At 27.5% G+C, this 27896-nt stretch overlaps 1 protein-coding gene across 4 annotated transcripts in view; it reads right to left on the reverse strand.

Annotated features, from left to right (window-relative positions):
• Window positions 1-5353: 5353 nt before the first annotated feature.
• Window positions 5354-27896, reverse strand: part of LOC124427910 (semaphorin-1A) — a 324222-nt gene continuing 301679 nt past the window's right edge. For all 4 annotated transcript variants that reach the window (XM_046971339.1, XM_046971341.1, XM_046971342.1 and 1 more), the window contains exons 3-10: window positions 26119-26215; window positions 17667-18076; window positions 12026-12114; window positions 8547-8688; window positions 7603-7951; window positions 6606-7222; window positions 6314-6524; window positions 5354-6222 (exon numbers count right to left, since the gene is read on the reverse strand). In XM_046971339.1, the coding sequence (XP_046827295.1) occupies window positions 5952-6222; window positions 6314-6524; window positions 6606-7222; window positions 7603-7951; window positions 8547-8688; window positions 12026-12114; window positions 17667-18076; window positions 26119-26215 (2186 nt within the window). In that variant the 3' untranslated portion in view covers window positions 5354-5951. The remainder of the gene's footprint in view (window positions 6223-6313; window positions 6525-6605; window positions 7223-7602; window positions 7952-8546; window positions 8689-12025; window positions 12115-17666; window positions 18077-26118; window positions 26216-27896) is intronic.

A 27896-nucleotide genomic window follows, 5' to 3' on the forward strand; every position in this document is an offset into this window, starting at 1 on the left:
AGTCTTACAGTTTCTAAGATGTGTGTTACACGTTTGTTTTTCTTTTTCTTTTTATTTTGGAGGAGGTTGTGTATTTTTTTTTAAATATTTATTCTTTTTCCCCCCTTTCTCTCTCTCTTTTTCTCTCGATCCTTTTTCTCTTTTTTCGTTACTTCAGGTCGTGTACCGCACTTTCCAATCAACGACGCGTCGATCAACGAATAAAATAATTAATACTAAAATAGCGTATCCTAAAGAACAACTAGTAGCACATGCTGTCTATTTCTCTCTCACTCTCTTTCTCTCGCTCTTTCACTTTTCTTCTCTTTTCTTTTTTTTTCTTTACTTTCATTTTCCCTTCTTCTCTCTCTCTCTCTCTCTCTCTCTCTCTCTCTCTCTCGCTCTTTCATTTTTCTTCTATTTTCTTTTTTTTTCTTTACTTTTATTTTCCCTTCTTCTTTCTCTGTCTCTCTCTTTCTTTTTTTCTTTTTCTTTCGTGTTTTCGTATTTTTTTCGTGTATATTTCGTGTGTCGTGTGCGAGTAAAAATTTACAAACGCCGAGTCGAGGATTCATTGTTCGCAATTTTCAAGATTCATGAAATGGATAATAGATAGGCCCATTCTAATCCTTTAGTCATTGTTATCTCAGAAAAAGGATAAATAAAAGCTCTCCTCTTCTCGTTTTTGAATAAACGTCAGTCTCTCTCATTCTATACCTATAATATACATGTATATGTCTTTCTCTTTCTCTCTCTCTCTCTCTTTCCGTGTGTGTATAGGTGTACGTAGGTGTATTTTCAACTCGAACATCAGAATTTATTTCTGTTTAGATCGAAGAAAATCTCATGAGTTATACAGTTGTTTATCTTCATATACATATATATATATATATATATATATATATATATATATATATGTATAGTAATAAGTAAAATAATTAAATTATACGATTAAATTATATAATTGAATTCGAACCCCTAAAATGCGAATAATATATAATAATATCAATAATTAAATAAATAGTGATATATAATATATATAGAAGGGTAGATTAGTTATATTATTAGTTATATAATTATATCTAATATTTAATAAAATTGAACTTTACGAATAATTGCGAACAAAAATGAATATCCTTCTGTCCTCGTCGCTCTTATATGTTCGAATTTGATCGAATACTCTTCATTCTTCTCTCTCTCTCTTTCTCTCTCTCTCTCGCGTTCACTCGTTCATTCTCACACTCACTCTCTCTCTCTCTCTCTCTCTCCTTCTCTTTCTTCCAATGCCTAGAAAAACATTTCATCATATAGAATATATCACATACGCGTTTATCTCTAAACACACTGAAATAAGAAGCACTTTAAGATAGATGTCCTAGAGATATACAACATCGGGCCAAAAATCCGATAGACCGATTTTTTTTTCTTTTTTATTTCAATTTCAATTTTAAATCGTTCATATAACTTTTAACTCCAGTATAATATGTCTTTTTTGTATATGTCTGCTATTATAATACATACAAGTCATGTTGTCTTTCTTTTCATCTTTTATATTCACTTGACCTTTCCTTCTCTTTCTCTTTTTCTCTCTCTCTATCTATCTCATTATCTCTCTTTCATTTTCTTTCTCTCAAAGCTCTCATGTATGTGTTTTTCATATTTACGTATATGTGCGGATGTTAAAAAGCGCGTTTTCGAACATGCACAATAAAACCATTATGCTTGATTTTCATAATTTCTCTTTCAATACCTTTCTCTTTTTCTCTGTGTTTTCTTTCTTTTTCTCGTCTTAGTTTTTCTCTTTCTTTTTATATATTTTTTTGGCCTTTCCTTTTAATGTAACAAGACGCTTAACGACGTTTTTTCTTTTCTATTTATTTATTAATTAATTCATTAATTTATTTATTTATTTATTTATTTATCTCTCTTTTAATTATTATTTTTACCTGCGGAACTACGCGGCGTAACAGCAAAGTATTGGACTTTATTACGACGAATATGCTTTCTTGCCTCTCTTTCTCTCTTTCTTTCTCAATTTTCTCCTTTTTTTTTTTTTAATACTTTTTTAACGCGTGTATAAATTAATAATAGCAATCTCCGCGATTCTAAAAAGTAGCATACTTTTCTTTCCTTTTCTTCCCCCCCTCTCTCTCTCCCAATCTATCTATCTTTCTTTTTTTATCTTTTCTCTTTAATTTTCTTACTTTTTGTTTGTTCGGTTTATTTTTATTTTTTGGACATTATCATTATGATCATTATCCTCATCATCATTATCATTATCATCATCATCATCATCATCATCATCATCATCATCATAATCATAATCATCATTGTAACTTTTATATTTGGCATAACATTTTTGATTAGAAATTATGACGAAATATTTACATTCATTCATAGTTTATACACTTAGCGTAAATTGGGATGATCGTTAATTATTTATTCTTTTTTGTTTTTTTTTGTTTTTTCATTTTTTAAAGGAAATTCGGTGGCGATGGAGAAGGGTGGCGAGAAGTAGTGGGATATAGAAGTAATTTAAAAAAGAATTGAAGATCTTAATAACGTTTACAAAGACGATACGAAAGCGATATTGCATTTCTAATACAAAAATTAAGCGAGAAAGAAAAAACAAACAAACAAACAAAAAAAAAAGAAAAGAAAGAAAAAGAAAAGAACAAAAAAGATAAGAGGTGAGGGGGGATAGTTGGAGAAAAGCGAGAGCAATTTTTTTTTCGCGAATATATTTGACAAAAGCGATGAATTTTTACGAATTTTTTGTCTTTCTCTTTTCTTTTTTTTTTCTTTTTTCTATTTTCCTTTACTTTCCGTTTTATTTAAATACATGTCTCGCGGGAGAAAAGATTAGATTAGAGCAAGGATACATTCTAAGATGGATTTAGTTAAGTAACGACGAGGATGAATAAAAATTAAAAAGATTGGAAATTGAGAGTAGAAAGAAAAAGAAAGAAAGAAAAAAAAGAGAGAATAGAAAAGAATAAGGAAAAAGAAAAAGAATTATATATGACGATATCGATTAAATTCGAGACGAGGAAAGAAGTATATGTATATATATATATGTATATATATATGTGTATATATATACACACATATATGTACGTGCATCCGTACGTATTTATGTGTGTGTGTCTACGTACGAATAAGAACCACGCGAGTGTGCAGCGAAGCAGATATTTTCATCTACCTTCTCTAATAAAAAATACAAGTAAGGTAGCGCGCGCTTATGAATCAGCCCATACGCGAAAGAACTTTCCTGCTAACGTCGCTAAGAACGTTTCAATTTCGAGGCACGCAGTAGTATTACGTGAAGTATATTAATGGCACTATCGATCACTCGCATTAAATATTACAACGTTAGAAAAATTGCATGATGAGCCCGAAGATAGAGTCACCCTATTTTTTTTTCTTTCTTTCTCCTCTTTCCTTCTTTTTCTTTTTCTTTTATTTCCTTTTCTTTTCTTTTCTTTTCGTTTCTTTTCATTCATCTTTTTCTTTTTCTTCTTCTTCTTCTTCTTCTTTTCTCTCCGTACTTTTAATTTTTTTTCTGACCACTCTTTTTTAATTGACTTTACGAAAAAAGCCTTGTCGTAATACTAATGGCGCACAGTTTTACAATCACTCCATGATGGACAATTAATAAAATAGTGGAGGTTACGATATTATTATTATTATTATTACTATTATTATTATTATTTTTATTATTATTATTATTTTTAATTTTATAATTATTATTCTTATATTTTTTTCCGTTTTTTTTTTCTTATTTTCTTTTCCTTTTTTCTTTTTTTACACGCTACTGCACTATTTTGTCAATTGAGTCTGATCGTCGGAACACTTTACCGCCACATTTTCCTTTTGTATTAATTTTTATTTATTTATTTATTTATTCATTCATTTATTCATTTATTTATTTATTCGTTTATTTACTCATTCATTTATTCATTCATTTTACTTATTTATTTGTTTGTTTGTTTGTTTGTTTATTCGTTTTATTTAATTTTGTTTCTCCTTTTTTTTCTTTACTTTGTTTTTCTTCAAACGACATTTTCCCATTCAATTAGCGCGAAATTTCGAATCATGCGATCGAATTTTCGCGGGACTCTTATTCGAAGTTTATGTAAAACAGTGCCACGTTAAAAGACTAACGATACGATAATCGTACAACTCCTAAAATTAAAATAGTTTACAGTATATGTTCTCTCTCTCTCCCTCTCTTTCTCTCTGTCTTTCTCACACTTTCAGACGTATATTCGTACACAATCATGCACGAGAAGGGGGTGATGGGCGGGGATCGAGTATTACAAAGAGAAATGAGAACGTATTATAAAAGGAAAAATGTACGAAATAATTCGTTCTTTTTAACCTTTTTTCTTTTTTCTTTTTTTTTCTTCTTTTTTTTTTCTGTATCGAAAACGAACTATGAAAAACATAAGCGTCACTCTATGATCGGCTGCTTAATTCGAGCTGGGCGAGCCTCGATCCACTAAGTTTTTCAAACTGATACTCACGAGTTTAAAATGACAACGCGTATTTTTCTGTTCAACGCACCGATCGATTCGTTTTAATCTTAAATTTTCAATATAAACAACGACGATTCGATTATTATTTTTATTTTTTTTTTTTTACTCGCGAGTAACGTCGTTCGAATAACTTCGAATGGTTGAATTTAAGTCTAATAGATTATTAATCCTTTCGCTCAGACCTATCGAACAACAATTACCGTAATGTCAATTATCAACGCCAAGCGATAAACAAAAAAAATGAAAAGTATTAAGTTTTAATAAGATTTTCATAGTTTTTAAGACCGATCCTTGTAGTCTAATTAAAAATGAAAGCATTAGAATGCTCGAGGATAAATAATCATCTAATGGCGTCAACAGCAACATTACGACAAGAATTGAACACTCTGAGGCGCTAACAGTTATACGGCAGTTATCGAAGTATCATCATGAGTATCTACAGCGGCGAAAGGTTAATAGGTAATAACCTTTAATCTCGGGATAGAGAAGAGAAAAAAAAGGAAAAGAAAAGAAAAAAGAAAATTCGGAAAGCTTTCCCTTGGAACATTGTCGAAATAAAAACAAAATAAAAAGCAAAAAATGCGTCGATTTGCATCGATGACAAAAAAAGAAAAAACAAGAAAAAAATTAGAAAAAGAAAAAGAAAGCAAAAACGATAATATTAATACTATTACTACTATTACTACTACTAATAGTAATAATAATAGTAATAATAATAGTAATAATAATAATAGTACTAATAATAGTAATAATAATAAAAATAATAATAATAATAAAGAGAAAAGAGGAAAAAGGAAAAAGTAAAAGAAAAACAAAGAAAATAGTTCAGTCTCTCTCTCGCTTTCTCATTCTTACTTTTTTTCATACACACACACATATACATGCACACATACACATACACAAATACACAATCATACACACACACACACACACACACACACACACACATGCACTTACACTTACACTGGCGGCATCAGACTTTTCTGTATGAGTCTTCTCTCTATACATTTTTGGGAACGTTTAATATAGGACCCCCGATTTTAAGAAGGTATCTAATGTCCTTCCCCCATTTTAATGGGGATGGTAAAAGCAGGGTGTCGAAGAGTACGTGATAGCCGTGGGAATAATTGAGGACTATGATCGATATATGAAACTGCAGGGTGGCGTTAGGGTTGGCGGTGGTGGCGAGCCACTCATCGCGATCGGTACGAGGGTCGGCGATGGTGACGAGGAGGGAGGGGAGGGGGAACTCGAGGAGACGCTGGAGGGTGGCGAAGGCGACTCGAGTGCCCTCGGGCCAGCTAACTCACGATTGGACTGTCCCCCTGAGGACGTCACAGCGCGACTACTTCTACCGGCTGAACTCGCGTTGTGACGATTCCGTGTTGGCCGTCCTAAGCTCCGGTGACGGCCACCTCCCTCCTCGCTCGTTTCTCAGAGATAAACCTTTTTAACGCTGCGTGTCGTCGCGAATCCGTCGTTCCGACGATACGCGTCCCCTTGATGGGAACGGAGAGTACCAAAATTATCTCTTGGACCACGGAAACCATAACCATCTGGAAACTGGAATAAAGTTTCCGTTGGGGTTGGCGGTGGTTTTCTCATGGTACCCTTTGGTGAATGCATCTTAGATGGTTGTGGAACTAAAACTGGTTCTGCGTAAGTAACCTCTTCTTGCGGCAGTAACTTTGGTTCAGGCGCTAACCTATAAATAATGGAGATATTTGTTTTTTCTTTTTTTGTATTAGTCATTATTGTATCAATAATTTTTTCGAATAAACCGGTATGGTTTTTACCTGTTGACGTTTTGACGTTGTTCAAAGTATTCATACTCCGTATCCGGATATGGCAAGTTATCATCCTCATCTTTTCTACACTTTCGACCGCATAGATAACCCGCAACAAAACCAACGAGCAATGCTGCCAATGCACCGGCCACTACAGCCATCACTAAAGTCTCAACGCTGTACTGCGGCGGTGGTGAATCAGCGGCTGATACTTCTGGACCTTTAACGTTTAATGATAAAATTAAATATATACGTTATCCTTGGGTTTAATACGGTTTATTAATAAATAACTTTGATATACCTGAACTGTCTTGTTCTTCGTCTTGCATGATATTTATTATTTCTCCGCCTTGACTCTCTTTATTGGGTATCATCGAATCCTGAGGGAATTTATTTTGATTAGCAGAAATGGCACCGACACTACTAGCGTCCTTATTTAATCCTTTACTTGGCGGGCAGGACGCATGGATGCCAGTTGCTACGCTTTGCAAAAATCTGCTGGCATCCGTAACAGCTGGACCAACCAATGCACGACACTTGCCCTCGATTTTGTCCCAAGCACAATATGGATCCTGGAGAGCTACACATTCGCCGCAGGACAATATCCTGTCACCGTAACAACGATGCAACCTCAGTGCTTGGACTTGGCTATCTGCTATCACAACCAGTCGGCCATCTTCCAAACCATCTCCGGCTTGCGAAGCACGGACGACTTTTATTCCACGAACAGGCACCGTTGATGGAAACGCTTGGATCTCTTCGATCACAACTGGACTAACTTTTTCGTGAGAATCCGCTGACTCAGCGTTCACAGCTTTGATAACCTTTCCATTGTCTGTGCCGATGAAGAGGACATCGTAAGTCTTACCACCTGGTGTTTTCACTTGAGGATCCACTGCGATTTGTGTAAACCTGTAACTATTTTTTCAAAAATCCGACTTGTAATTCTATTTATATATATATACATATGAAGTGTTATTAAGAAAATGTCTAGAAGAATTTTATTTTTCTAGATTTTCAAGTTTAGTTAGATTAAATCATGTTAGATGATAAGTTAGGCTTCTTTAAGGTTTTTGGATTAAGTTTAATTAATTTCTTTTTCTTGTTTTTCTTTTTCTTTCAGTGATTAAATACTTAAATATTAAAGATTAAGTTAGAATTTATAAGATTAGATCTTATTTTATCTAAAAAAAAAAGAAAAAATCTAAAAAATACCTAAAAAAGAAAAAACAAAATAACAGGAATAATTAACATTATTATTAGGAGATATATAATATGTAAAAGAAAGTATATCTTACTGAAAACTGGTGCGTATAACGATCGGTTGTCCAAAAAAGCTCGGCACTGATTCGTCCATCAGGGAATGGGTATTGATAAAGTTTAAAGTTAAGTCCGGTAAAGTGCGGGAATCATTGACACACTGTCCCGGCCTAGGATCGGGTACTTTGGCACTTTGTACAGGCAGCCAGTTTGAGTTGAGCGCGCTTTGCTCCTTGAAATTACCCTCGAAGGTATCGGTGATATCCTGGAGGGAAAAGGCGCACACAGCTGAGCCGCTTATGCTATTTACCGGGGTCGTGAACGTGCCGTATATCAGCTGGGCTGATAAACTTCCATATTGTCCGGATATCAATTCGGTCGTTGACTCTGCGAATTAAAATTATTTATTTATTTATTAATAATTTCGAAATTATTAAAAAAATCGTTTATATCTAACCACAATTGTCGATTAGATTATAAAGTTTATTTCAAAGATTTGTAATTTTTCTTATTTTTTCTTTTTTTTCTTAGTTTTCTTTCAAATTTTATCACAGTTTGAAATTTTATCCGCATTTGCATTTTTTTCCTTAAATTATTAATTCCTTTTCTCCTTATATTCATTCTATCAGCCATTTTGATAATTTTTACTTATTAGATCCTACTTGATTTTCGTATCTATTTATGTTTTTGCTTAAAATTTTTAATTTTTTTTTCTCCTAACAATTGTTGTATCAAGTGCTTCGAGTCATTTTATTTCGTCTTCAAATTTACTATTGTCTTCTAATTCTAATTATTTAGTGTTCTAGAATATATACATCTATCGTAATAATATCTCGAATAAATCAGTCATAGTAAATGTCTCGATAATTTTTTATTTGTACCATTGATACTTTATATAATTGATAATTAATAAGGATCTTGATTCAATAAAGGTATACTTATCGATAGGAAATAAAAATTCGTTCGAGGCGGAATAACTCACGTATTTCATTGAAGTAAAAAGGGAAGTCTCCGGTGACGGAGCAATTAAGACGAGACTTCAGGAAAGACGTCCATCTGTTACGAAAACGATGGGGTCCGCCCCGATCGTATTTACAGACTCTCGCTACGCGAGAATAGACGGCCTGAAAAATGTCAAACAAAAGTGAGATGATAATAATAATAATAATAATAATAATAATAATAATAATAATAATAATAATAATAATAATAATAATAATAATAATAATAATAATAATAATAATAATAATAATAATAATAATAATAATAATAATAATAATAATAATAATAATAATAATAATAATAATAATAATAATAATAATAATAATAATAATAATAATAATAATAATAATAATAATAATAATAATAATAATAATAATAATAATAATAATAATAATAATAATAATAATAATAATAATAATAATAATAATAATAATAATAATAATAATAATAATAATAATAATAATAATAATAATAATAATAATAATAATAATAATAATAATAATAATAATAATAATAATAATAATAATAATAATAATAATACTAATAATAATAATAATAATAATAATAATAATAATAATAATAATAATAATAATAATAATAATAATAATAATAATAATAATAATAATAATAATAATAATAATAATAATAATAATAATAATAATAATAATAATAATAATAATAATAATAATAATAATAATAATAATAATAATAATAATAATAATAATAATAATAATAATAATAATAATAATAATAATAATAATAATAATAATAATAATAATAATAATAATAATAATAATAATAATAATAATAATAATAATAATAATAATAATAATAATAATAATAATAATAATAATAATAATAATAATAATAATAATAATAATAATAATAATAATAATAATAATAATAATAATAATAATAATAATAATAATAATAATAATAATAATAATAATAATAATAATAATAATAATAATAATAATAATAATAATAATAATAATAATAATAATAATAATAATAATAATAATAATAATAATAATAATAATAATAATAATAATAATAATAATAATAATAATAATAATAATAATAATAATAATAATAATAATAATAATAATAATAATAATAATAATAATAATAATAATAATAATAATAATAATAATAATAATAATAATAATAATAATAATAATAATAATAATAATAATAATAATAATAATAATAATAATAATAATAATAATAATAATAATAATAATAATAATAATAATAATAATAATAATAATAATAATAATAATAATAATAATAATAATAATAATAATAATAATAATAATAATAATAATAATAATAATAATAATAATAATAATAATAATAATAATAATAATAATAATAATAATAATAATAATAATAATAATAATAATAATAATAATAATAATAATAATAATAATAATAATAATAATAATAATAATAATAATAATAATAATAATAATAATAATAATAATAATAATAATAATAATAATAATAATAATAATAATAATAATAATAATAATAATAATAATAATAATAATAATAATAATAATAATAATAATAATAATAATAATAATAATAATAATAATAATAATAATAATAATAATAATAATAATAATAATAATAATAATAATAATAATAATAATAATAATAATAATAATAATAATAATAATAATAATAATAATAATAATAATAATAATAATAATAATAATAATAAAAGAAAAGAAAAAAAGAAAAAGAAAAGAAATTTCTATATCATTATCTTTATTTTTAGAGATAGTTTAACGTATTTATCTATTATATTTAACATTTTATCTTCTTATTCGAAGTGAGTGATCAAGAATCGTTCATTTTCTTACTACATAACATCACAAACTTCGCCGTCTTTGAACTTTTAGAAATCTGTCAAAGCTTGGAGAAACTCCGAAGTACAACGGGAAGCTTTCGTAATAACCAAGAGGGCAGGACTTAAGAAGAGTCATTCACAATTGACCCCTCAGCTTTCGAACTTTCCTTCGATCGAAAGGTAGTAAAGAGACGGAAGTAGGGTGGAATCGTTTGCCAATAGAGAATGGGTAAAGAAACCGGGCCTTCTCTAAAAGCTCACTCTGAATGGCCACTGATCGTAAGAGACTTAATCGTCTTAAATGGCCGATAAGAAATGGCCGAAGAAAAGGATCAAAGTACCAGTTGCTACGCGAAAGAATGAAAGTTTATTTCTATAGATAATATTTTTTAACAAAATAAAAAGAAATAATGATATCGAAAATAAAAAAATAAATAAATGAAAAAGAAAAAGGAAAAGGAAGAAATTCGAAAAGTATTATTCTATTCGATAGAGAATTATATTTTATATATATGTATATGTGTGTATGTGTGTCTATTAATTTTTTTTTTAATAATATTCTAGTAATTCTTTAAGATCACTCAGTTTAACAAATTATATAATTACATATGATATGCATATCTAGCACCAATGTATGATATTTAACAAGATATAAAGAAACATTAATAAAGAAAAGTAAAAGAATAAAATAGAAAGAAAAAAGTAAAAAGAAAAGAAAAATGTATAAAAAAAAGATATTAGTGATTTAAATATTATAAATTAATTTTTTTCTAATATTACTATAGAAATAATAAAAAAATTTAATTTATATAGGCCATTTTATAATTATATGATATGTAGTCTAATTTTTACAAAAATTAATAGAAAAAGAAAAGAATATAAAAAGAAGATATTGGTAAACTAGATCATATAAATACATCTTTTTTGTTAGTTCTAAAATAATAATTTATTAAAATTGTTATTGTTCATTTAAACCCATTTTTATAATTATATATGATATATAGCATAAAAGTTTATCAAAAAAAGGAAAGAAAAAGAAAAAATTGTAAAAATAAAGTATTAGTAATTTAAATCATATAAGTTTATTTTTGTCTGGTTAGTACTAAAATAGTAATTTATAAAAATTATTTATTTAACTATTTATTTATTTAATTATTTATTTATTATATGTAATATATTAATATGTAATATATTAAATATATATATATATATATATATATATATATATATATATATATATATATATATATATATATATATATATATATATATATATATATACACCGTATGAAAATTAACAGAAAAAAAGGAAAAAAAAAGAAAAGAAGGAAGAAAGTATAAAAAAAGGTATTAATACTCTAAATCATAAAATAATAATTTCATAAAATTATTCGATCGTGCCAACCTGATAATAGCACGTTGCATATAGAATGAAAATCATTAAGATGCAATGAAAAGATATAGAAGGGAAGTCACGTGACTCTCGTTTAGGAATATATTATCAGAATATATAAGTCGATCGATAATGCGCTTAATGAATTATTTCCGCTTTAATTACGTTCCCTCGATAATAATCAAGAGATTTATCGATCGTTACTCACCTTGCCGCAGTTTATATATTCAACGGCAGTCTCCCTGAAGAAGAAGTAGACAAAGTCACCTTGGGACATGGAACTCACAAAATTTGGAGCTGTAACAAAATAAATACTTTACTTGTTAGATAAAAAAAAATATATGTATATATATTTTTATATTATGTTATATTATGTATTATATTATGTGTTATATTATGTAATATTAATATATTATATATTATGTTTACAACATTGTTTAGAATATCGTTTTATGTGAAAATAATTTACATGCTAATTATGAAATTAGAGATATTTAATTTTTAAAATGAATATATGAGATAATAGAATAAGCTTTACTGCATACATACAAGTAAAAATTGTTATTAAATTATTTAGAATGTTGTTTAGAATATTGTTTTATACGAAAACGATTGTATAAGTTACGTGAAGTAAGAAATATTTGATAAAAAAAAACTTCAAAGATAAAAAAAGAAATAAATAATGTCGTCATACGTTAACTATATATGCGAAAATCATTCATACATTGTTTGGAATAATTAAAAAATTAAAGTTTTTTTTTCTTTGTTTAGATTATTATTTTATGTACGAACAAAAATTAATATGTTACATGTAATTACATTTAGAGTTATTAATTCTCGAAATAAAAAGGAATAATATCATGTCAAGTCAAAAGTCATATCAGTGAGGTTAATTTATTATTAGATTATTTAGAATATTGTTTGGTATATCGTTTTACATGAAAAGATTTAACGTATTATGTTAAATTAGAAATATTAATTTTTTGTAAATAAAAAAGAGTAATATTCATGACAAGTACCTGTATATTCGTGAATCTAATTTTTTATCAGATTATTTAGAATATTGTTTTACATGAAAATAATTAATGTATTACATTGAATTAGAAATATTAATTTTATAGATAAAAAGGAATAATATTTATGAATTTAATTTATTATTACATTGTTTAGATTATGGTTTAGAATAATGTTTTATATGAAAACAATTAATGTATTACACTGAATTATAAATATTCATTTTATAGATAAAAAGGAGTAATATTCATAATAAGTTTGAGTATATTAGTGACCCTAATTTATTAGATTGTTTAGAATATTGTTTGGAATATCGTTTAACATGAAAACGATTAATCTGTTACTTGGAATTAGAGATATTAATTTTGAAACTAAATATGAGTGACATAAGGCTAAGCCTGGCTAAACTAGCGAGTCTCATTTATACGTTGTTTAGAATATTGCTTAGAATATCATTTAACTTGAAGATAATTAATGTATCACGTAGAGTCAGAGATATTAGTTTTGAAGATAAGAAAAAGATGAGTGACGTCACTCCAAACCCTGACTATCATCTATACGTTCCTTAGAACATTGTTTAGAACATTGTCTAGAATATTGTTTTACACGTATCATATTAATATGTTGTACAGTTTTGGAGGGAAAATTTTACTGATGAGAAAAAAAAAATTAGTGAGGCTAAGAGTAAGTTTGGGAATATATATTTATTCTTATTATTTGCATACTATTTAGAAGATTGTTTAGAACATCGTTTTATATGAAAACGAAAATTATCGTTCTCTATGGATTTAGAAGATATTTTTCATTTTGAAAATGAAATATGAGCGATAACTAAACTTGACTTATACACTTGCAAGTTCCAATTGTTATCACATTATTTAGAACATTTTTTAGAATATCATTTTAAATATATGATAACAATTAATATGTCATGTAGATCAAGATAAAATCTATTAAAAAAAAATTTTAAAGATAAACATAAAAAAAATATAAATGATATCATTTGTATACACACTGACTTTACTATATAATCAAGCCACGTTCATACATTATTTAGAATGTAAACATTGTTTGGAATGTTGCTTTTGCGTTAGAAGCATATAATATTGTAATTAAAACAAAACAAATATTTTCCTCGCGTTAGAATAAAATTACTCTGAAGTTTTCTAAGACTTCTATTAAAATAAAACAAAAATAAAAAAATGAAAAAGTGGTTAAAATGGAAAAAAGAAAAAGTATCCTTTCGTTAAAAGGATTGAAAAATAAAAAAAAAAAAAAATAAAAAAAGTAAACGAACAAAAGGAAGAAAAGGTTCGAATATCAGCCTGTTAACTTTGTTATCGTCATCCTTATAATTCCTTTTCGAACAGGACGTTCATGCAGAACTTTTTTATTTTCAGCGATTATTTCGAGAATCCTGTGGTAAAACTCTCTCTCTCTCTCTCTCTCTCTCTCTCTTACTCTCACTCTCTCTCTCTCCCTCTTTCTCTCTTTTGTCGGTAAAGTAGGAAAACTTTATCGATTTATTAACCGTGACAGGGTTTTCATAAGCTTCTTAAGATTCATAAAGTAATATTAATCTCGCGCTTTACGTACGAGCTATCCTATAAATTTTCTCCGTTCTCCTTTCTTACACAGAGACACGTATACACACACACACAGACAGAGAGAGACACACACAGAGAGAGACACACAAACACGCACATACACATATGCACACACTTACGTATACACAAATACATTCCGTAGAGACGAAGATTCATCTTTTTCCGATCTTCGATAAGCACTAAGGACAAATTATCAAGCTTCTTACAATATTCTGATCTATTATAGGAATTCTCTTATTTTCCATACGATTAAAATCGACTTTGATCGACGTGTCTTTATCTCCTAATCTTCCCGTTCCTAATCTCCCGTTTCTTGGAATCGATGGAAAGTCGCCTTTGAATTGTTCAACAACGAAAGATGGAACAAGAAAGATATATATATACATATATATATATATATATATATATATATATATATATATATATATAGAGAGAGAGAGAGAGAGAGAGAGAAAGAGAGAAAGGGAGAAAGAAAGAGAGACAGATAGAAAGGGAAAATTGAATTTTCTTCCGACCGAAAATCAATATTATCCAACTTGGGTAGGAAAACTTGATTAGCGCTCGTACACCGTTCAATTAAAATACCCTCGGAGACGAGATAGCGGGATAGAGGTTGGTAGGAGGGGTGTGGAATGGGAGGGGTGGAAAAGAGTGGAGGGAGCCTCGAACAAAGTGACGTATCAATTTTAACGCTCCGTTCGAACAAACCAACCCACCAACCATCCAACCAACCTACCTACCAACCAACCAACCAACCAAATGACCGGACGGCCGACGACATCGACGATTCTTAACGAAAATTTTCATTCCCTTCGAACGATTCATTTTATTAATATCTACCCATCTGGTAGCACAGCACATTCTATTCGTTAGCCGTCGTCCCAGAAATTTTTTTAAATCTTTTCAATGATGACGACGACGACGACGAGACGAACCACATTAACTGATCGTTATTTTTTTTCTTTTTCTTTCATTTCGTATAATTGAAAAAAAAGAAGAACAATGAGAAAAACTCGGAGAAAGAATTTACCAAAAAAAAAAAAAAATCCGAAAGAAAAGATGATACTGGTGGTAACAGCTCGACTTTAAGCTACTTACACACGATGCCATTTTATCGTAGCAAAAGAAGAAGAAGAAGAAGGAGAAAAATGTGCTTTTGCAAAGAAAAAGAAGCGCCAACAACTCGGTCGATTTTTATAAAAATGAACAAGGAAAATCCTTTGCTTGACGAAATTCTTCATTATCGTCTTCTGTCTTTCTTCATCTTAAGAAAGGTTTAGATGCTGTATAAGAGAAAGAGAGAGAGAGAGAAAGAGATAGATACATAGAGATAAAGAGAGAAAGAGAGAGAAATAGAGACAGAGAAGGAGAGAGAAACAGAGAAAGAGAGAAAGAGAGAAACGAAGAAAGAAGAAGAAGAACAAAAGAAATCCGATTTTCTCTTCGTAAATTTTTTTTCATGTTTTCGTTTTTTTTCTTTTTCTTTTTTTTTTGTTCCTTTTTCTTATTTGTTAGTTTTCTGTCGTTTTTTTCTCACTTCCTCCCTCTCCACTTTTTTGCCCTTAATCGCACGAAACTGATACGTGCTTGCTACTTGAAGGAAAAAGAAATTTGTTCCGCGGATGAGAGGATACGGTTGGTTAATTAGTTTGTTAGTTAGTTGTTAGTTACTTAGTTGGTTTTTTTTTCCTTTTTTTTTCGAAAAGGACATAAAAGAGTTAAGTTACAAAATTTTTATTATCTCTTATATATAACAAGGTGAAAGATCATAAGGATTAATGACTATTTTTTAAATACATCTAAATGCGCGACTTATCGCGGAATTAGATGGATCGAATAGATTAGTATTATTCTCGCGAGTTTTTTTTTTGTTTTTATTCGATCATAAGATTTGTCTGAATAATTATTGAATGAATTTCTGTTCTCTCTCTCTCTCTCTCTCTCTCTCTTTTCTTCTCTTCATCCTTTTATCTTCTCTCGTTTGGAATCGACTGAGAATTTTCGAAAATCGAATTCTCGTTCTTTTCTCGACGAGGAGGAATACGGCCTGTTAAATAATTCCTTTCGTACTTAAATATCCGTGAATTTATAAGAGAAAAAGAGAGAGAAAGAGAAAGAGAGAGAGGGAGGAAGAGGAAGAGAGAAAATTCTTTTGGAATTTCGAACGAACGAACTACGCTGAACTCAGCGTAGTTGGTTAACCAAAAGTTGGTTAACTTTTTGTCTTCATTATTTATTCGAATAAAGTATTTTCAAAAGGCAGTCGACTTCTTTTTTACTTTAACTCGATATTATAATATTTATAATAATGATTGTTATTACTTGCAATATTTAATAATTTTCTCCAATGATATTTTATATTTAGTGTTGTTTTTCTGAATGAAGATAACAATTAAAATTTTAATATTAAGTCGTTAGAAAATTATAAAAATTATTTAACGATATAATTAGATTTTTAACGAATAGATTTAATAATTGTATATGTAATCATTATTATTTTTGTTTTGTTATAAGAGAAAGACATTGTCGGTTTAAAAGTTTTCATTAAATCGTAAAAATTGAAAAAAAGATGTTAAAGTATATTTTATTTTTATAAATATATAGATTAAATTTTGTAAGAAATATATTACTTATATTTATAATTGTTATTATTTCTAATCGTTTAATTAACAAATAAGATAGGAGAGTTAAATTATAAACAATTAAAAATATACGCACGAATATTATATGTACATCTCAAGTTTTATAAATTAAATTTTCAACGAACGAATTTCTTTCAAATATTCATAAATTTCATAATCATTATTTATATTTTAATAATAACAAAAAGAATAACAATAGAAAATTATCAAAATCGTAACAGAGTGATATAACTATGTTTTTATTTTAAACAAATTTAGATTCTTAATGAACACAATTTTCATATCCAACAATTTTTATCTTTCTTATAATATAACAGAAAAAAAAGAAAGAAATATCAATAAAAACAATATAAATATCTAAACCGATAACAAATCAATATCCTTGTAATTTTTACTGTCATACAATTTATATTTTTCAATTGGACAAATCTTTCGTATCTTTACTGTTATTATTATTATTTTTGTTATTATTTTTATTTTTATTTTTTTTTACGATAAAAAAGAAAAAAGAAAAAAAAAGTAGCACTTAAATATAATTATTAAAATAGCATAATGAAATAGTTAAATTCGTAAAATTGGTACTCACCATTAAGACTCATCGAGTCGTATTGTTCGGTTTGCAATGGTTCCCTATAGATAATGGGATCCATTCCAGCAAAATCGGCGACAGTTCCGGTGTAAAGTTCACCCTCGACATAAACGAAGGTACTGTTGTGTTGAGGATCATAGGGACACCTAGCTTGTCCTCCCTTTTCCTTTATCATCGTGTAATTACCTGCGTGTACGAGGTAATCGCGGCACATCGGTTTGAAGGCGTTCGTTGCGCACACCAAAAGTGTGTTCGAGCTCGTCTTCACGAGTATACGTATATAATTCTGGCAATTTTCTTCCGGCGTCCCTTTGACGACGCACATCTTTACGTCCTTTTCCGTCGAGTACCACGTGAGCCTTTGTTGCTCCGTCAAATCGGTCAAGCTCAGGTTGTGCACTAAATTTCTGAAAAAGGATAAAAACAAAAAGCGAAAATAACTTTTTATTCTTTATAACTTTTTTTTTTTTCGTTTTTTTATTTATCTTTATCATTTGTCCTTGTCTTTTTTCCCTTCGAAAGATTTTATAAAGCAGCTTTTTTTTTTATGAGAATACAATTTCGTTTAATGATACAATTTTTTGATAACAAAATTATCTCCAATCGAAAAGTCATTATTAATATTGCAACAATTTATAAGACATTAATTTATTATCAAGTACATTTCAATGATATATTAAAATTGAAGAAACAAATGAGGAGTAAGAAAAATGTTAGATGTAAAATGAAAATAAAATTTTTATAAAAGATATGAGAAAGTATTGCGAGACGTGTAATTATGAAATAAAATAATATGAATGAGATAATGAGAATGAAAATACGAAAGAAAAAAAAGAAACTAAAAGAAAACGGAATATATGCTTTGTAATTTTTATGAAAACAAAAGAAAAGAAAAAGAAGAAGAAAATAGAAAAAATTTCTAATTGAAATGTTACTATTAAATCGTAATAATCTATAACGAAGAAACTACAGAAATATATTAATTTAATACTAGACTATAATAATTTAAAGAATAGGATTAAAAATGTAAAATGTAAAATGTAAACAAAAAATTCTTGTATAATATAAAAAAAGAAAAATTATAAATGGGAAAAAGAAGAGGATGAGTTCGTGTAATAAAGAAATAATATTATGCAAACGACAGTAAGAAATAAGATATACACATATACACACAGGCATACGCACGCACACATACAAAGGAACAAAAAAAAAAGAAAGAAAAAAATCGAATATAAAGTTATATCGTAAAATAAAAAATTGAAGAGCACATCAAACAACGATCTTATTTGAAGCTACTCTTCTCTCATCATTTTCTAAGCGTGAAAATTATGCAATTTCTTTGAACGAATCAGAACATCTTCTTTCTCTTCTTTTCCTTCACTTCCACCATCTTTACCTCATCCTCCTTCTCCACTACTTCTTCTCTTTAGGGACAACGAAATGCGAGAAAAGAGACACGAAGAAGTCGCGGACATTTGCATTGCAAAATCGAAATTAACAGGAAGATTCGATTTCGTAGAAACTGCGTATCTCTTCATTTACATTCGACTCTGGTTTTTATCCTTTTTGTTTTCTTTTTTCTGTTTTCTTTCCTTTTTTTTTGTTCTTTTTTTTTTTTTTACCATCCAAATTAAGAATGCAAATATGGACGGTATACGTAGGCGATTCGGACGTGTATCGTGTTAACGGTTCCGATTTTCCTATCGTTGGAAAGAGAGTAACGAATAGAAAAAGATGGGAAAAGATAATCATGCTACTGTTCAATACGAATTTCGTATCGACCTCAAGAGGCAATTCAAATTTCGCGTTCATTTCTTAATTGTTTAAAGTGGGGAAAAAAAAAGAAGAAAAATCCGCGCTGCGAAAAAGGCGGGCTTTTCGAACAAATTAAATTTTCTTTCTTTCTTTCTTCTTTTTTTTTTTTTTTTATAAAATATTTGTCGTTTGTTCTTAAGAAAAATTATAAATGTGAAAAAGAAAAAGACGAACTCGCGTAATAACGAATTAATATTGTACAAACGAGATAATCGTTCGAGATTATCGTTCGATCTTTTTTTCCTTTTTTACTCTCGTTTTTTTTTTTCCAATATTTTATCGTCCGATCTTTGTTTCAAATTATCGTTGTCCGGTCGACGATATTTTATTGTCGTAAGAAAAACAAATACAATGGACATTAATCCCGTAATTTCATTTTCAATTTTCATCCTCTGCATTTTTTTTCTTCTTTTTTTTTTTTATTTTTTTCGCATCTCTCTTGTAATTCTAATTCAAGCGTAATAAACAAAAAGAAAAAAAACAAAAAGAAAAAGAATCGACGAGATTTACGGCAGAGAGACCCCAACTTTTCAAGCGAATTAATTGTTTTCATAACGAGTTTGTTTTTTGTTCTTTTTTTTTTTTGTTCAATTTTTTGTTCCTTTCATTTTCAATAATCTTCCGATCGATTTTTTTTCCCCTCACAAACGAATTATATTATAACGAATGCGGACATGTAATTGAATTTTTCAATTTTCATCCTTATTTCTTTCCATTTTTTCTCAGCTTTCTTATGATCCTAATTCGAGCGTCAAATAACGACGAGACATCTTTGTAAGACCTTTCGTTTCTTGAAAGCGCTCCTTTGAGAGTATGAAATTTCTGAAGTTTTTACAGACGCTCGAGTTACGCGTAACTACTTAGAGCTTTTCAAAGAACGAAAAAGAAGAAGAAGAAGAAGAAGAAAAGCAAAACCCAAAAGCAAAGAAAGAGAAAGAGAAAGAAAAAGAGAGTGAGTGAGAAAGAGAAAGAGAGAGAGAGAGAGAGAGAGAGAGAGAGAGAGAGAAAGAGAATAATGAGATATTCACGTTTGGAAACTTCTTTTTGAAGGTTTTTTTTTCGTTTGTTAATCTCAACGACGACGTCGCTTCGAAAATATCAGAAAAAGATTCAATGGAGTGAAAAAAGAAAAACGGAAAATTCTCTCCTGAGATTCTCTCTCTCTCTCTCTCTCTATCTCTCTCTCTCTCTCTCTCTATCTCTGTATTTCTTTTTATTTTCTTAATCAATTCACGTAACACTCTTGTGATCAAACAAAATATAAAGATACAAATAAAAGAAAAAGGAATTAGATTGTGATTTATATAAAAAAAAATCAAATTTATTAAACCGTTAGGGAATAAATTTTAATATCGATTTGAAAATGACATCATTCTTCGTACATATATAGATGTTACTCATATTCGTTCGCGTTAAATCGTTAAACATTTAATTACAATGACTAGAACTTTATTCGATGAACACGTTCGTTCCCAGGAGACAAATTGTTCTAACAAAAGACAAAGTCGAAAGTAAGTACTTTACCAATGAATACATTCGACTAGTGGATCGTTCGTCGTTCCCATTTTCTCTGATTCGAAATGTTCAATTTTGAATTTTACTTTGTATCAATGTTAAATTCAAATGTAAAAGAGAAAAAAGCAATTTACAAAGACATTTAGTTACAAATAGTTACGGTAAAAGCAATTAATGATTGTTAAAGATTTTCCATTTTACTTTGAATGGAGATCTAGTTCAATATCTGTTCTCTTTTCTTCTTTCTTTTCATTTTTATTGTTTTAATTAGATCCCAATCTTTCGTTTGATCGACATTACAAAGGTGACGCGTGAATTGATAAAAAAAAGGAGGAAAAATGATACAGGAAGTGTGTGTGTATGTGTGTGTGTTTGTGAGAGAGAGAGAGAGAGAGAGAGAGAGAGAGAGAGGGAGAGAAAATCTCAAGGGAGAATCATTTTCCATTTTTTTTTTCGTTTCATTAAATTTTTTTTGATATTTGAAATCCGATGATAACGAATGGGATACTAGTTAAAGATTTTCTATGGAACCACTTTACCATAACGTATTACACGTATATCGATTATCTAAATAGGATCGTTATCTATTCTTACAGGTCTATATATTTAATTATTTATTAATAATGGTTTATTATTAAATCTCGATGTATAGAGGAATATTGACGAAATTGGACCGTAACCTAAATAGAATCTCTTTCGTTTTTTCTTAATTAAATTTTTTTTTTTAATTAAGCAATGCAATTAGGTCTTACTGATAAACAACGGATTGCGCTTTTGGAAAGTAAAAAAAAGAAAATACGATTGAGTGTGTGTACGTAAGAAAATAAGAAAATATTTCTTTACTGACTGCAAATAGATGTACTAAATGAAAATAAAGACGGTGGATAATTTATACTCAACAAAAGAAAAAAAAAGAAAAAAAAGAAAAAAAAAAGAAACCAGAAAAGAAAAAAGAAAAAGAAAAAAAGCTTATCATTTTTAAATTATCTTCTTTTGATCTTATTAAATATATTGCATTAAACATGATCTCTATATTTACTAAAAAGAAATTATATTAAACATTATATTAAAAAGAATACACTCTTTTCATTTATCTTCTCATTATTTTTCTCTAATTATTATTATTTATAGATTTCTCTCTCGATTCCAATTTAAAAAAATGATGAATCAAATTAAGCAACCATTTCTTCTCCATTTGCATTTACATAATTTCTATTCTTCTATTTTATATGTACTAAGAGTAATGTAGTGTAATTTCGACTTGTGAATTTAACGTTTTGTAGATATAGTCCAATTTTCGGAATATTTCCAGTGACAATTATTAAAAAAGAATTCATAAACAATACCTTTTTGTTTGTTTTCAATTAAAAAGAATTAGACAAGTTATTTGTAATATAGGAATTAAATAATCAAAAATTTTCTGCTTCTTATTTAAATCATAATTAACTAACAATTTACCAAAAAAAATAATGAAATTTTCTGAATACAATCCATTAATATATCATTCAAAGTTTATCTTTATAATCGTGCTTACATAAGATATTGTTATTGAGAAAAAAGTGAGTCATCAATCTCTGATTCTCAGGATAGATGGTATGATTTTTTTCGGGGATAATTGATTCATCGTAAAATTATATACTTACGATGTAAACTTGGTTGCTTACGGAGACGATGGATTTTTATTTTTTATATTAATCATTTTTAATTGTGAAGATGTACTATGCGCTTTCTTAAATGAAGTACAACAATCAGAATAACGTGTACATCGTGTAACGTGAAGAAGATACAAGGGAAAATAAGGAACAAGAACCTATTTCATCAGGTTGTTCGGCAAGTAATTAAGAAAAAAAAACTCCTGTAATAAACATGCCAAATAAAATGCTAAATGTTAATTAATTCAATCCGCAGTACGTCATCAGGGTGTAAATTCACCGAATTAGAAAAAGTAGGAGACGTTTAAAGCGGCGAAAGTAACAAAACGTGCGAGAAATTTGGGCAAATTCAAATGTAAACATTTCCTTTATGGGAGATTCAATTCCGGATGAAAATTTTTCAAATTTTGTAGTCCAAAAAAAAGTCGGAAAAAAGTTTTGAGGAAAAAGATAATACTGAACAGCGTTGGGTATAGGGAACAGTACAGCTGTATATCGAAATAAGACGACTGAATTTGATATGTAAAATGAGACAAGTGATTTTACACTCTTACTCTGAATTATGTTCAACTAACTTATTTGGATTTTATTTATTTTTTTAAATTTTATTTTTAGATTTATACGATCTCTGTAGAGATTTCATGCGAGTAAAAGAAATAGTTTTTCTTCGTCTTATCTTCAAAATTACATTTTTTTTTGTTTTTTACTTGGATCATGACGCCTTGAATCATGGGAAATTTTGGAAAGTGATTTCTTCTTTTCTTTTCTTTTTCTTTTTATAAAAATTTAGAATTATTTTTAAATTTTAATATTGATATTACAACATTTTATGTATCCACTTTTATAAATATATATATATATATATATATATATATATATATATATATATATATATACATGTATATATATTATTTTTCTTTAAATATCGATTAAATTTACTATGCATTGAAGTTTGATAAAAGATATGAGCCATCGTTTCCGGAATTATTATATTTTAAAATATAATAATATTATTCGACGAGTGTCTATAAAATTTGGAATATATTAGAAAACTTTTTGTTTTTATCGATTACTTAATAAAATATATCTGTGGTGAAGCAAAGAAAAAAAAAAGAACGATCCAATACAATATATAATACATAGTATATAAGTATATAGTATATAAATCATATATAGTATATAATACAGGACAACCTTCCACTATTTTTACGTTACATAATTCGTCGATTAATTAATATTAGATAGTTATACATACAAAACGTCTAACTTTTAATATTATATTAATATTATTATAAATCGAATATTTTATATCTAACAAATTAAATTAATATTTAACATAAATATTGTTAATATGAACAATTTATAGACAAAAAGTTTATCTAAATATCCCATATTAATTCTCTTTTGATTATCCATTTTATCGCTTTCGTATAGCATGACTCATTTCTAATAAAACTAATTGTAAGATTGTTATTAAACTATCGAACAAGAAAAAAAAATGGATGATTCTCGTTCGCATGAATTCTTTGTATCTCTAAATCAACATCGATGAAATTACGAATCTGCGTCAGAAGATTAATTCTACGATGCAGAAAATGATAACACATCTGTTCTAATAGACAATTTAAGTATTTTCACTGGCTAACTAACTGAGTAATTTAGATGCTAATGAAATTTAACCATTAATTTTCCCATTATTCAAGTCATTTCTTTTTCCTTCACTCAATCAACAAATTAGTTACGATTATCATTAAATATTACAATTTTCGATTAATACAACATTTTTCCCTAGTATTAATAATAAAATATGATATATCATGTGATTTTGATATAATTGTTAATATATAAAAATTAAAAAAATTGTAAAGAAAAATAATTTAATCATCAAAAAATAATGAAATATTGACCTCCACTTTCCTTCGTTTTGATGAGCAGTTCAATTACGACTGAACGGTGAAAAAATGTCATCACTAATGTATTGTCATTTCGTATAAGTCATATTACCTAGTGTTTACATTTTCTCTTTTCTTTTCTAGTAAATTTTTCAGTGCCATCAGGCAAAAAACAATAGTTTCTTGATATATGTAGTTATGTTTTAGAAATACGTGCAAAGCTTGACTCATACTATGTTTATTTTAAAATATACGATGTTACCTCAAACGTGCTATCATTTTGTCAAATAGCGTGTATATATGTCTAATGTCTTTTAATTTATATTTGAGAATAATTTTTAGAAAAATTTGCAGCGACGATTTCTGCTTTGATCTATTTCTAATCGTATTTTTTCTCTTTTTTATTATTATTTTTCTTTCTTTCTTTTTTTTGTTTAATTATTTCTTTTATAAACATAAATTGATAAATCATGTTCGAACGAGACGATTATAGTATATAATAAAACAAAGAGAGAGAGAGAAAGAGAGAGAGAGAGAAAGAGAAAAAGAAAAAGAGAGGAGAGTTTTCGAGTTCGATGTTGACGTATCGTCTCGTTCTCGACGATCGTAACACGTTCGAAATTTAATTACTATCGTAATTACGAACTATCACTCATTCGATGAACGTCGGTATATTGATCGATTATTCGTCGAACAATTTTCTTTTAGAACGTACATAGAAAAGATGAATTTTTCGAATTAAAAATAAATTTCTAATGATGGGAGATTTTAATATAATATAATATAATATAATATAATGTAATATAATATAATATACTATAATATATATATATATATATATATATATCTTTTCATAAATGTTAATTAATCGTAGAGTAAACTCGAAATAATCTATAGATTGATGATATATATATACTTCTATATATATATATATATATATATATATATATATGCTGTCAATCACTTCTGATTAATATGATATTCCATCAAAAGTTTATACAAAATTATTAATTCTAAACAAAAAAATTTTCTGTTTAAAACAATTAGAACAATAATTTAAAAAAAGGAGCAAAATTTTTAGTAGATCTAAATATTATACAATAGAACACACACACACATATATACATACATGCATACATATATACATGCTAATGTACATATACTATAGATATATAAGATAAGCTTTGTGCTTATAATTATTTTTAAATAAAAAAAGAAAGATTAGAAAAACGTTGTTGAACTTTTGATAGACTTAACAATATAAAATCAAAAAGCATAATTTATATACGAATGTATGTATATTATGTGCAAAGAATATAATTTATTTTTAGATTATTTTTAAATAAAAAAAATAAAATAAAAAAATATAAGAAAATTAACGAAATTAAAGTTTCGATAAGATCTAATATTATAATATTAAAGACGCATTTTATATTACGCAAGTTTATATTACTAATCAACATAATATAAACTTTCGAAAAGTTATAGTCATAATAGAAATTAAAGTAAAGAAGACGAATCGAATAGTGGTCCATTTAATTAATAGCATTCCAACAAAATGAATCCTATATTTACCTTCCACCAACCAGAAGATAGTTGGCATCCCTGAGCACTAGTCGAAAGTAATCTGTGTGCGTTTCATTCCCCGTAAACCTGAACACATCTTCGGCACCTGAAAAAGAACACCAGAATAGGGTAAAAGATTGGTTAGTTTTCATTCTAACGATTAAAAAGAGGGGGAAAAACAAAAAATGGAATTATTTTATTTATCTAATTAGTTAGATTGCTAGTCGACTCATTGCTCGATGCTTGGCCAATGCGATTTCGTTCTTTCGTTTTCTTCTCTCTCTCTCTCTCTCTCTCTCTCTCTTTCTTTCTATCTCTCACCCTCTTTGTATCTATTTATCTCATTCATCCATTCTTTCATAATTCTCAACGGAAGCCAAGTTAATAAGCGTAATAAGTTTCCTTTTGACCGTCGCAATAGCGTCGAGGAGAACAATGCCTGTGGCCGATCATTAGCGAATTTCGCGTGTCGATGAGTACTTTATCTTACGATCGAGGGTAAATAAGAAGTCTTTTGTTTCGTACGGGCTCTCTTCTTCCTTCTCTTTTACTCTCCTCCTTTTTCACTCTCTGTCTCACTCCTTCTTCTCATCCCTCTCCCAAGGGAAGACTGCCGACGTTACGTTCTCTTCTTCTAATTAGATGAAGAGAAAGGAAGAGAGAAAGAGAGAAAGAAAAACAAAAAGAGAGAGAAAGAGAGAGAGAGAGATTTCTATGAAGCGAAGGATACCTATTTCTTTCGTTGTAGAAAAAAGAAACATTAAATTAGTATAAGGTGAAATTCTTCTTCTTCTTATTCTTTTCTTTTTCTTTTGCTTTTTTTTGCAATTATTATTTTTCGCCTCATTTTATTTTATTTTATTTTATTTTATTCTTTTTAATGTTTCTTTAATGACTGAAAGTAATTTTTCTTTATCGACAATATCTTTGAATTTAATATTACAATTTGGTAATATAAGATGGCGGAAATAGAGAGAAATAGCGAAAGAGAGAGAAAGAGAGAGAGAGAGAGAGAGAGAGAGAGAGAGAGAAAGAGAGAGGGAGAGAATGTAAGAGTAATGAATGAATTTTGATAATGAATGACGATCGAAAGAAATTCGATAATTAACGATAAGTTTGAATAATTTGAAAATATATTGTGAAAGACACTTCTTCTTTTTTTTCTTTATATTTTTTTCCATTTTGTTTCTTTTTTTTTCTTTTTAACTATAGAAGAAAATTTGTATACAAAAGCAATCGCGCAATTTTCCCTTTAATTCAGAATTTTAATGGAAACCAAAAAAAAAATAAAAATGAAAAAAAAAGAGATGGAGAGATAGATGTCCGATAATGAACGTAGAACGTAGTTGAAAGATTTGAAAATAAAAAGAGAAAAATGGTTTTTCTGTTTTCTCTCTCTCTCTCTCTTTTAATTTTTTTATTTTCGTAGTCTCTTCTTTTTTCTTTGTTAACGATCGAAAGAAATTCTTTAACTAAAAGAAATTGTAACTTTATTTTTAGTTTGATACATCAAGAGAGATAAATGATATATAATCAAATAGATTGACTGTAATAAAAGACGAGGATTGAAAAACTGTATGAAAATATAATGAAAAAAATTGAAACCCTGTTCTACCTTTATATTTTTTTTTCTTTCCTTTCTATTTTTTTTTTCTTTTCTTTTTTTAATGATCAAGGTAAATTTTGAAATAAAAAGATGAAAAAAGAAAGATCGCAACTTTATCCCCCAGTCGAGAACTTTATAAAAGATTGAATGATTCGTTAATGAACTATGGAACTTTTTTCTA

Source organism: Vespa crabro, chromosome 11, assembly GCF_910589235.1.
Source record: "Vespa crabro chromosome 11, iyVesCrab1.2, whole genome shotgun sequence".
Classification (NCBI taxonomy): domain Eukaryota; kingdom Metazoa; phylum Arthropoda; class Insecta; order Hymenoptera; family Vespidae; genus Vespa; species Vespa crabro.